This window comes from Narcine bancroftii, chromosome 5, assembly GCF_036971445.1.
Source record: "Narcine bancroftii isolate sNarBan1 chromosome 5, sNarBan1.hap1, whole genome shotgun sequence".
Lineage (NCBI taxonomy): Eukaryota > Metazoa > Chordata > Chondrichthyes > Torpediniformes > Narcinidae > Narcine > Narcine bancroftii.
The window spans coordinates 12,592,617-12,605,318 of record NC_091473.1 but is presented as its reverse complement, the minus strand read 5'-3'; the positions used below and the strand labels follow the sequence as shown (position 1 = coordinate 12,605,318).

Sequence of the window (12,702 nt, the reverse complement as noted above, 5' to 3'; positions counted from 1 at the left end):
TTGTATAACCGGTGCGGACTCGAAAGGCCAACATGGCCAGTTTCCGCTTGGTAAATGGTTATATGTACAATCAGATGATAAAAAATTTGATCGTGGATGGCCTGTACCACAAGCTGTGTTGTGTGATTAAAACACTCCATTGATGTGAAGTTTGGGGGGTTGGGGGGTGCCCGGCTTACATTCTCCTCTGTCCATTGCCAAGATCAAGGAGAGGTAGAAACATGTCAGAGGGAGGGTTAAGGAAGGAGCAGAAAGCAGTGAGTAAATAGCAGCAGGGCTTTCAAAGCCTGTTGGCAGGCAGCTTTGAACATCCCAAGTAAAAGAGACTTACAATCTCCAAGAATGTCTGTGTCCTCATCCTCCCACTCATCGTCCTCATCTTCCTCCTCGGCATCTTCCTCGCCGTTACCCAGCAGGGCTTCCAGCTCCTCCTCATCGGATGGAGTGAAGTCCTGCTCACCATCCTCAGCCGCATTGGCCTCGCTCCCATTGTTCTCATCCTCGCCTTCCAGCAGTGGGTCGGTGTCCAAGTCGTCCAGGTCGTCCTCGGAGTCGTCGTCATCATCGTCATCGTCCTCCTCCTCCTCCTCTTCCTCCTGCGACAGTTAGGACATGACTAACTCTGCTCATTACCTGGTCACCTTCCTTCAACAGTTTAGAAAGAAAAGCCAGCCCAGGAACACCCTCCAATGACCTGATCCACGACTCAGCTGATGCATCATCTTCCCACCACCATGTCTAATGAACACAGGTACAGGCCCTTTGGCTCATGATGACCAAGTATCTTGCATCCCTTAATGGCTCTAATAAGCAAAAACCCATCAACTTTCTTTTGAAATCTCCCCTTGATCTAGCCTTATTCTTTTCTTTTCATTTACCTTGGTACACATGACAATAAACAACAATTTAACTAATTTTTACAGAAGCAATCCAAATTTCAGATTTGGCAACATGGTTAGGGTTGCTGTTAGCCCAAAGCTGTTGCAGCCAATGCCCAGGGTTCAAACCTGTGGGCTTCCTCTGGTGCTCCAGCTTCCTCCTATATTCAAAAGTTGCAAGGGGCTAGTTGGTTAATTGGTTTCATGGGTGTATTTGGGCAGCAAGGGCTCATGGGCCTGAAGGGCCCGTTACCATGCTGCATCTCTAAATTGAATTAAAATTTCTACTATTCACCCTGCACACCTTGCATCTCATTTTAAGGCTCATTTCCTTTCCCTTCATGTCACTATATTTGTTTCCCTGTTCTAAGGGGTAGGATAGATTAAAAAAACTGAACATGGCACTCTATGCATTGGCAACTCCATCCTATGTTACCTACCAAAGATGGGGCTGTGCAGGCCAAATGGGAGCAACATCCTTCCCAGCAGCAAACACTGTTTGGAATCTGGAGTAGGGACCATAGCTCCTTCCCTCTCCTGGCTCACTAGACCAGACAGTATGACTAGACAGTGATGTTGCTTATGTTCCAGTGTGTTGCATCTCACCACAGATGAGTAGCCAAGTCTCAGGATAGCTTGCTTATGTGGTGCTGTTGTATGTGGATGATCATTTGATTCTTAGGCAGGAAAGTTTGCCTACAGATCCAAAACCTCAGTCATATCCCAGTCTCTGGCCTTCACACTGCTGCCTGCTTTCTCAATATTTTATAGGTCATTGAAGAGAAAAGAGTCAATGCAGATTAGGTAAATGTTATGATTTTTTTTCCCTCCTGTCTCTTTGCAATTAAATAAAAGTGCCTGAAAATGGTAAGTTGCATTGAATTCACAGCCAAAGATAGTTCCAGCAGTGAAGTGTGTTCCCAAGCTGGATATTTTTAGATTTTATCTCACAGTCTGCCAGCGAAATAATCCTTAACATTTATTTTACATTGTTGGATAAGGTAGCACAGTGGTTAAGTTACCCAACTAGTATGCAGAGGTCTCGACCATTGATTAAGAGGCACATATATGAATGCCACCACAGGAATTTATATGTAGGCAATTAAATAGATCTGGAATGCAAAAAGAAAACCTCAGTGCATTTTGGTAAAGGAATCAGATGCTGTTCCCTGGTGTGGCCTGGTGTTCACAATGTTATGGATTCTGGACTGCTCCTCTCAGCTCAAAGAGAGGGACAGAGGTGGGTAATGAACACTGGACGACACCACCCATGCCCAGGAGTGACTTAAAAATGAGCAGGTTGTACTTCAAAAGATCAGTGGGAGATTTGGAAGAATGGGGAGGGGGCAGGGGCACATCAATTATGTGTTGAAGTGTATGAATTTGGTACAGTCATACTGATCTCCCTCTCTGACAGCCTTCTCGCCCATTTCCTTTAATTTAATAGAGATATACAGCCCTTCCAGCCCACGAGCTCGATCTTCCCAAATACCTCAATTAACCTACGATCCCGATATGGGTGGGGGAAACCGTAGCACTCAGGGGAAATCCACACAGACATGGGAAGAATGCACAAACGCCTTACAGGCAGCGCTGGTTTCAAACCAAGATTGCTGGCGCTGTAATAGCACTGTACTAACCGCTACTTGCAATACTTAAAAATAAATATTTTTCCTCTGCTATGCATTCTTCATCCTACTTTTCTGCACAGTACCAGGGCCCAAGGAACTTCAAGATCTGACTCTGGTCAGAATCAGTCTACTCACATGCAGACTGATCAAGTTTTGCACTGGGATTTGCAGAGACAAGGAGGGGAAGAGTGGGGATCAGTTGAATTTTCATTCCTTGAAACCTGCTGTGTGCAGACAACAACAGCACATATCTGTGAAAATGTCTGACTTATAGCCCTCTCCTACCATAACATTTAACATTATAATAAAACAAGCCACCACTCTCCTCTCCTCCCTCACCCACCAATATCTTCAGCAGATCTGGCCACAGAGTCAACACTAACAGCCCACAGAACTTACATAAAATACACATGTAATGGATCTAGGCCAAACTAAAATAATATAAATATGAGCAATGACAACAGGCCATCCTTGACAAGAGCTTTAGACCAAATGATTAACATTCAAACATTTGAGAATTAACATAATACAAACCTGATCCTCCTCTTCATCTTCTTCCTCAGCCAACCGTTGGCGACCCACCTCATACAGTCTGCAGATAGTATCCATTGAAAGGGCATCCATGCTACTGCCTTGGTTCTGCAACAAATTGCCAAGCCTTAATCACTGAGCAACATTACATATGGGTGTGCAAGGTCACTAGAAATAACTGACCATGGCTTCAATTACAAAAATCTGTACTTATTTATTTACTTTGACACGGTGAAGGGTCTTCTCAGAAGCATTATTAACAAAATATAAAAAGTTATGAAAACATAGGTGATTAAAAGCTTACTCAAGTGTCACATTTTTAGGAAAGAAAATGGTGTTTCAGGGAATTCATTTCATTTCTGAAGACCAATGTTAGAGATGGGGCATGGGGTGTGGGAAAGGAATATACTGATAGACTCATTATAGGGACTGATCTGGACTGGAGATCACAGACAGAGACAGGATAGTTAGATGTGAGGACGAGAACTGATTCCAGTCATTAGTTGCCCTGAGAACAGAAGCCAGCTCTTGTACACTATCAGCGTTCTCTTCCATGTTTCATGGATATCTTTCTTCTACCTCAGAAATACTTTCCTGCAATATCGCCACATTCCTTAATATCCAGAAAGTAATTGATAGGATACAAAATTATCAATCTCTAGCCCCTAAGAGTGGAGAATTCTAAATCACCCGCCACAAAAAAAATTATAACCTTGAATACACCCTAATACACCTTACTCTGAAGGATGTCACCCTGACTCAAGACTCCTCCAGGTAAAATATCCCCTGCCCTAACCTGTCTTTCCAACACCATAAACTCTAATTGACCACTCAACCACACTGTGGAGAGCATTTTTAAGATGCTACTTTGGTCAATGTAATAGGGTTGTCTAATCCACCATGGCTCAAACCAAAATTTGCTTTGATAATGTATCATAGAAAAGACTATCAAACAAAGTTTGAGCACATGGCATTGGTGCAAAGACGTGTATTGAGGATTGGATACTGGATAGACAACAGCAGGAATAAATGGATCATCTTCAACTTGGGAAGCTGGACCATAAGGCAGTGTCAGGATCAGTTTATTCAGGGATCATGAGTGATTCCTTAGAATTTTGGAAACCATGAGGATTGTGGGAGCTTGGTCATTGAGTACATTCAAGGCAGATACCAAGAGATTTTTACGTATTAAATGATGAAGGGACACAGGGTTGGTGCAGGAGCATTGAACTAAGGTTAAAGGTCAGCCAGTCAATGAATAGTGGAGCAAGCACAAGGGGTTAAAAGGGCCACACCTTCTATCTTTTATATTTATCCTGAGGGATGATTACCTGATCTAAATAGGAGCCATGGGGTCCCTACAATCTAACTTTTCAAGTTAACATTTATGGGAAAATGATACAACAGGGATCCTATTGCATCTCGAACTGTCCAATTGAAAACTGAGGGATAAATTTTAATTTTGAATTTGATAGTAAAGTTTAAAAATCTGGGAGAGGAGTCATGTGATGGGAGTAGTGGCCGGTAGGAGAATACCAGCCATCTCCAGAAATTAAGGAAAAAAGTGAAGAAAAAGCAAAGCCCCAGACACACAAATCACAACAAATAAAAAATAAAGATGTGGAGAAAATGGCACCTAAGAAAGAAAAGCCAAAAACAACGGGAAGAAAAGAAGAAAGAAAGACACCGGAAGAGAAAGGTGAAGGCCTTATCTGCATGAAAAAGCAGGGACCCGCCGTGGAAAGAGGAGCCCACTCCCCAAGGTTAGTGGAGACTCCGCAGGGTCGCGACCCACTAACTGCAGGACTGCAAAAGTGGCTCACTGAACCAAACAGAGGTGCGCGATGTGCACGAACGAGGAATCGAGCATGCGTGATGCGCAGGACAAAGACAACACCAAAGGGAGGGGGGACCAGCTGTGGAGTGAAACTCCACAGCACCACCAGCTGAGAGAGACCCGACAGCAGGGCTCCCAGCTGGAAGATAAATAAAACAACGGGAATGGGAGGGGTGAGAATTAAAAAAGGAAACTAGAGGCACAACAGATAACCAACCCAGAAGAAGAGGATCAACATCAAGACACCATGGAAAAAAAATACCCAACAATTTGAGACAAGCAGCGCAACAAGTCAGAAGAGACACAGATACAAGAGAAATAGAAGACACAAACCCAAGAGCAGACACAGAAGAAGAAGGAGGAGAACACTAAGCTCTGCACAGAGGAATAAGAGGTAAAATGAATGGACAGTACATAACATAGATAAAAAAAAATTTCAAGAACAAATGAAAGCATTAAAAGAATGGCTGACACTAGAATTTAGTGAAATGAAAAGAAAAATGAAAAATACAGAAGAAAAAGTGAGTAGAATAGAGCTGGTCATAGCAGATGTAGGGAAAAGATTAGAAAATGTGGAAGAACGTGCAATGGCGGTAGAAATGGAAGTGAATGACTTAAAAAGAAAATTGGAAGAAAGTGACAAAAAAGTAAAGGAAACACAGGAGTTGTTAGCTCAGAAGATGGATATAATGGAAAACTATAGTAGGCGAAACAATATAAAGATAGTGGGCCTTCAGGAAGATGAAGAAGGCAAAGATATGAAAGAATTTATAAAAGAATGGATCCCAAAGGTCCTGGGAATGCCAGAAATGCAGGAAGGAATGGAAATAGAAAGGGCACACAGAACATTAGCCCCGAAACCACAGTCACAACAAAAGCCAAGATCCGTTTTAGTAAAATTCCTGAGATACACGACAAGAGAAAATATATTGGAGAAGGCAATGAATAAAATAAGAGAAGACAAAAAACCACTGGAATACAAAGGTCAAAAAATTTTTTTCTACCCAGGCATAAGTTTTGAGCTCCTGAAGAAGTGGAAGGGCAAAATCGATCCTATGGAAGAAAAGGCTATAAATTTATATTAAGATATTCAGCGGTGCTTAAAATAGTTATCCCGGGGCAGCAAAACAGACCGTTCTCGGATCAGGAGAAAGCATGAGAATTTGCAGAACGCCTGCAAGACAGAGGCGAGATGAAGAGATGTAACAAGAACAAAGAACGACGACAAACTACATATAAAGAAGTAAAAATAGTGTATAAGTAAGAACTAAAGGAGGGAAGAAAAGGGAAGTAAGGGATAAGGGGGAAAAAAGGGGGGTTTAAATAAATAAATAGAACGTGAAAAAGAGAAGAAACGAGGGGGAGCTTTGTTGTAATGTGAAGATAAAAGTATTTTCTGGAGGGGGTTGGGTGGGAGAGAATAACAGTAGGGTATTTTTTTTTGGATGGCATCAAACCTTTTTTTTAAATTTTTTATTTTTCACACCATAAACCACATTAACCATGATACATACTTTTTCCTTTTCAAATATATACAGTGCCATTTTCTCCCCCCCACCCTCCCTCCTCCCATCCCACCCTCCCTACCTCCCATCCATTTATAGTACAAAATCTAGGATGTTGTCATTCAATAAAAATACACAAGAAATTCCACTGAGTCAATTCTTTTCATTTCCTTCTCCTTTTGTTAACTTAGGTAGTGAATGTCCCCGGTAGGTTTTCTCTATTGTGTTTCATGTAAGGCTCCCATATTTGTTCAAATATTTCAATATTATTTCTTAAACTATATGTTATTTTTTCTAATGGAATACATTTATTCATTTCTATATACCATTGTTGTATTTTCAAATTATCTTCCGATTTCCAGGTTGACATAATACATTTTTTTGCTACGGCTAGAGCTATCTTAACAAATCTTTTTTGTACATCCTCCAAATCAATTCCAAATTCTTTGTTTTTTATGTTACTTAGGAGGAAGATCTCTGGATTCTTTGGTATATTGTTTTCTGTAAATTTATTTAATATTTGGTTTAGATCTTCCCAAAATTTTTCTACTTTCTCACATGTCCAGATTGCATGAATTGTTCCCATTTCTTTTTTTACATCGAAAACATCTATCAGATACTGTTGGGTCCCATTTATTTAACTTTTGAGGTGTAATGTATAGCCTGTGTATCCAGTTATATTGTATCATACGTAACCTCGTATTTATTGTATTTCTCATCGTTCCAGAACATAACTTCTCCCATGTTTCCTTTTTTATCTTTATATTTAAATCTTGTTCCCATTTTTGTTTAGTTTTACCATTTGTTTCCTCATTCTCCTTTTCTTGCAGTTTAATATACATATTTGTTATAAATCTTTTGATTATCATTGTATCTGTAATCACATATTCAAAATTACTTCCCTCTGGTAAACTCAGACTGCTTCCTAATTTGTCCTTCAAGTAGGATCTCAATTGGTAATATGCCAGCGCTGTATCTTGAGTTACATTGTATTTACCTTTCATTTGTTCAAAGGATAATAATCTATTTCCTGAAAAACAATTTTCTATACTTTTGATCCCTTTTTTCTCCCATTCTCTAAAGGAAAGGTTATCTTTTGTAAAAGGGAGTAACTTGTTTTGCGTCAATATTAGTTTTGGTAATTGATAATTTGTTTTATTTCTTTCTACATGAATCTTCTTCCAAATATTGAGTAGATGATGTAATACTGGAGAACTTCTATGTTGTACCAATTTTTCATCCCATTTATATAATATGTGTTCAGGTATCTTTTCCCCTATTTTATCTAATTCTAATCTGGTCCAATCTGGCTTTTCCCTTGTTTGATAAAAATCTGATAGGTATCTTAATTGTGCGGCTCTATAATAATTTTTAAAGTTTGGCAGTTGTAAGCCTCCTTGTTTATACCATTCTGTTAATTTATCTAGTGCTATCCTCGGTTTCCCCCCTCTCCATAAAAATCTCCTTATTATTTTCTTTAACTCCTTGAAGAATTTCTCTGACAGGTATATTGGCAATGCCTGAAATAGGTATAATATCCTTGGAAAAATGTTCATTTTAATACAGTTTATCCTTCCTATTAGTGTTAGTGGTAAATCTTTCCAATGCTCTAAATCGTCCTGTAATTTTTTTCATTAGTGGATAATAATTTATATAGTTGGCCGAGATTTTTATTTATTTGTATACCTAGGTATCTTATTGCTTGCATTTGCCATCTAAATGGTGATTCCTTCTTAAATTTTGAGAAATCCGCATTATTCATAGGCATTGCTTCACTTTTATTTACGTTGATCTTGTAACCCGACACTTCTCCATATTCCATCAATTTCTTAAATAATTCTTTTATTGATAGTTCTGGTTCTGTTAAGTATACTATAACATCATCCGCAAATAAACTGATTTTATATTCCTTGTCTTTTATTTTTATCCCTTTTATATTATTTTCTGTTCTTATCAATTCTGCTAGTGGTTCTATAGCTAACGCAAACAATAAAGGTGATAGTGGGCATCCCTGCCGTGTTGACCTGCTTAAGTTAAATTGCTTTGATACATATCCATTTACTGTCACTTTCGCCAATGGTCCCTTATATAATGCTTTAATCCAATTAATATACTTCTCTGGTAAACTGAATTTTTGCAATACTTTGAATAAATAATTCCATTCTACTCTGTCAAAGGCCTTTTCTGTGTCTAAAGCAACTGCTACTGTTGGCGCTTTACTCCCTTCTACTGCATGAATTAAGTTAATAAATTTACAAATATTGTCTGTTGTGCGTCTTTTTTTAATAAATCCAGTTTGGTCTAGATTTACCATTTTCGGTACATACTCTGCTAATCTGTTTGCTAATAGTTTAGCTATTATCTTATAATCTGTGTTAAGTAAAGATATTGGTCTATATGACGCTGGTGCGAGTGGATCTTTCCCTTGTTTTAGTATTACTGTAATTATTGCTGTTTTACATGAATCTGGTAAGCTTTGTGTTTTATCAGTCTGGTTGATTACTTCCAGGAGGGGAGGAATTAATAAATCTTTAAATGTTTTATAGAATTCTATTGGGAATCCATCCTCTCCTGGTGTCTTATTATTTGGTAATTTTTTTTATTATCTCTTATATTTCTACTATTCCAAATGGTTCTGTTAATTTATTTTGTTCCTCTATTTGTAGTTTTGGTAGTTCAATTTTAGTTAGAAATTCATCTATTTTCCCTTCTTTCCCTTCGTTTTCAGTTTGGTATAATTGTTCATAGAATTCTCTAAAGTTTTCCTTGATCTCCTTTGGATTATATGTGATTTTTTTGTCTTTTTTCCTTGATGCCAATACCATTTTCTTAGCTTGTTCTGTCTTAAGCTGCCATGCTAGAATTTTGTGCGTTTTTTCACCTAGTTCATAATATTTCTGTTTTGTCTTCATTATATTCTTCTCCACCTTATATGTTTGTAGTGTTTCATATTTTATTTTTTTATCTGCCAATTCTCTTCTTTTAGTTGTATCTTCCTTCATTGCTAATTCTTTTTCTATATTTACTATTTCCCTTTCCAACTGCTATGTTTCCTGATTATAGTCCTTCTTCATCTTGGTTACATAACTTATTATTTGCCCTCTAATGAACGCTTTCATTGCATCCCATAATATAAACTTATCTTTCACTGATTCCGTATTTATTTCAAAATACATTTTAATTTGTCTTTCAATTAATTCTCTAAAATCCTGCCTTTTGAGTAACATGGAGTTTAATCTCCATCTATACATTCTTGGAGGGATGTCCTCTAACTTTACTGTCAATATTAAGGGTGAATGGTCCGATAATATTCTAGCTTTATATTCTGTTTTTCTTACTCTATCTTGCATACGAGCTGATAACAAAAATAGGTCTATTCTTGAGTATGTTTTATGTCTAGCCGAGTAATATGAATATTCCTTTTCCTTTGGGTGTTGTTTCCTCCATATATCCAAAAGTTGCATTTCTTCCATCGCTTTAATTATAAATTTGGTTACTTTGTTCTTTCTGTTAATTTTTTCCCCAGTTTTGTCCATATTTGAATCCAAATTCAGGTTGAAATCCCCTCCTATTAATATGTTCCCTTGCGTATCTGCTATCGAATAACAGTAGGGTTAAGGGAATTTTAGATGTGGAAATGGTTGAAATATTTTATGTTTTAGAAGTGTTGTCATAAAAAGCTGTTGTTCAAAAAAAAGAAAAATGAGAAATGGAAATGAGGAAAAGGGGAAAATTGGTGGTGAGGAAATGGAAATGAGATGTAAACAAAGTATGAAATGGCCATGTTGAACTATATGACTATAAATATTAATGGAATACATAACCAAATATAAAGGAAGAGGCTATTAAATTTATTGAAGAAAGAAAAAATAGATATAGCATTTGTGCAGGAAACGCATCTAATTGAAGTGGAACACAAAAAATTAAGGAGAGACTGGGTAGGGCACGTAGCAGCAGCATCATACAACTCAAAAGCCAGAGGTGTAGCTATATTAATCAATAAAAATGTAACAATCAAAATAGAGGAGGAAATAATAGATCCAACAGGGAGGTATGTAATGATAAAGTGTCAGACATATTCAGAATTTTGGAATTTGCTCAATATATATGCACCTAATGAAGAGGATCAAAAGTTTATGCAAGATATTTTTTTTGAAGATTGTAGATATGCAAGGGAATGTATTGACAGAACGGGACTTTAACCTTAATTTGGATTCAAAGATGGATAAAACTGTACAAAAGACCAGCAGAAAGAACAAAGTAGCCAAATTTATGGTTAAATCAATGCAGGAAATGCAACTTTTGGATATATGGAGGAGACAACACCCAAAGGAGAAGGAATACTCATATTATTCGAGTAGACATAAAACATACTCAAGGATTGACCTGTTCCTGTTGTCAGCCCATATCCAAGTGAGAGTTAGGAAAATGGAATATAAAGCAAGATTGTTATCGGATCACTCACCCCTGTTATTAGCAATAGAGCTGGAGGACATCCCACCAAGAATGTATAGATGGAGATTAAACTCAATGGTACTTAAAAGACAGGATTTTAGAGAATTCATTGAGCGCCAAATTAAAATGTACTTTGAAATAAATACGGAATCAGTGAAAGATAAATTTATATTATGGGATGCAATGAAAGCGTTCATCAGAGGGCAGATAATAAGTTATGTAACTGAGATGAAGAAGGACTGCAATCGGGAAATAGATCAGCAGGAAAGGGAAATGGTAAGTACCGAAAAAGAACTAGCAACAAGGGAAGATACAACAAAAAGAAAATTGGCAGACAAAAAAATAAAATACGAAACACTACAAACGTATAAGGTGGAGAAGAACATAATGAAGATAAAGCAGAAGTATTATGAGCTAGGAGAAAAAAAAACGCACAAAATACTAGCTTGGCAGCTTAAAACAGAACAAACTAAAAGAATGGTATTGGCATCAAGGAAAAGGACAAACAAATTACATATAACCCAACAGAGATCAATGAAAACTTCAAGGAATTCTACGAGCAATTATACCGAACTGAGAACAAAGGGAAAGAAGACAAAATAGACATTAATTTCTCCTCTCCTGGAAGTAATGAACCAGAATGAAGAAACACAAAACATGCCAGATTCATGTAAAACAGCAATAATTACAGTAATACCAGTATCGTATAGACCAATATCTCTACTTAACTCAGATTATAAAATAATAGCAAAACTATTAGCAAACAGATTGGCTGACTGTGTACCAAAAATAGTAAAACTACATCAAACTGGATTTATTAAGAAAAGATGAACAGACAATATCTGTAAGTTCATTAACTTAATCCATGCAGTACAAAGAAATAAGATGCCAACAGTGGCAGTTGCTTTAGACGCAGAGAAAGCCTTTCACAGGGTAGAATGGAATTATTTATTCAAAGTACTGCAGAGGTTCAATCTACCAAAGAAATATATTAATTAGATTAAAGCATTATATAAGGGACCATTGGCGAAGGTGACAGTAAATGGATATATATCAAACCAATTTAAATTAAGCAGGTCAACTAGGCAGGGATGTCCACTATCTCCCTCACTGTTCGCTTTAGCTTTTGAACCCTTGGCAGAACTGATAAAAACAGAAAATAAAATAAAAGGAATAAAAATAAAAGAGAAGGAATATAAAATCAGTCTATTTGCAGATGACATCATAGTATACTTAATAGAACCAGAATTATCAATAAAAGAATTACATAAGAAATTGAAGGAATATGGAGAAATATCGGGGTACAAGATCAACGCAAATAAAAGTGAAGCGATGCCAATAAATAATGAGGATTTCACAAAGTTTAAGAAAGAATCACCATTTAAATGGCAAACACAAGCAATCCAATTCCTAGGTATTAGACTAGATAATAATCTAGGCCATCTATACAAATTAAATTATCAGCCATTAATGAAGAAATTACAAGATGACTTAGAACATTGGGAAGATTTACCACTAACACTGATAGGAAAGGTAAATTGCATTAAAATGAATATCTTCCCAAGGATACAATATCTATTTCAATCGTTACCAATTCCCTTAACAGAGAAATTCTTCAATGACCTAAAGAAAATAATAAGGAAATACTTATGGAGAGGGGGGAAACGAGGATAGCGCTAGATAAATTAACAGAATGGTACAAACAAGGGGGCTTACAGCTACCAACCTTTAAGAATTATTATAGAGCAGTACAATTAAGATATCTATTAGATTTTTATCAAACAAGGGAAAAACTAGATTGGACCAGGTTAGAGATAGATAAAATAGGGGAGAAGGTACCTGAACATATACTTTATAAGTGGGAT

At 37.2% G+C, this 12,702-nt stretch overlaps 1 protein-coding gene across 6 annotated transcripts in view; it reads right to left on the bottom strand.

The window, feature by feature from the left end:
- Positions 1-12,702, bottom strand: part of LOC138763133 (DDB1- and CUL4-associated factor 1-like) — a 144,634-nt gene that overhangs the window by 11,895 nt on the left and 120,037 nt on the right. For all 6 annotated transcript variants that reach the window (XM_069936798.1, XM_069936795.1, XM_069936799.1 and 3 more), the window contains 2 exons: positions 3,044-3,148; positions 332-596 (listed from right to left, as the gene is read on the bottom strand). In XM_069936798.1, coding sequence (XP_069792899.1) covers positions 332-596; positions 3,044-3,148 — 370 coding nt within the window. The remainder of the gene's footprint in view (positions 1-331; positions 597-3,043; positions 3,149-12,702) is intronic.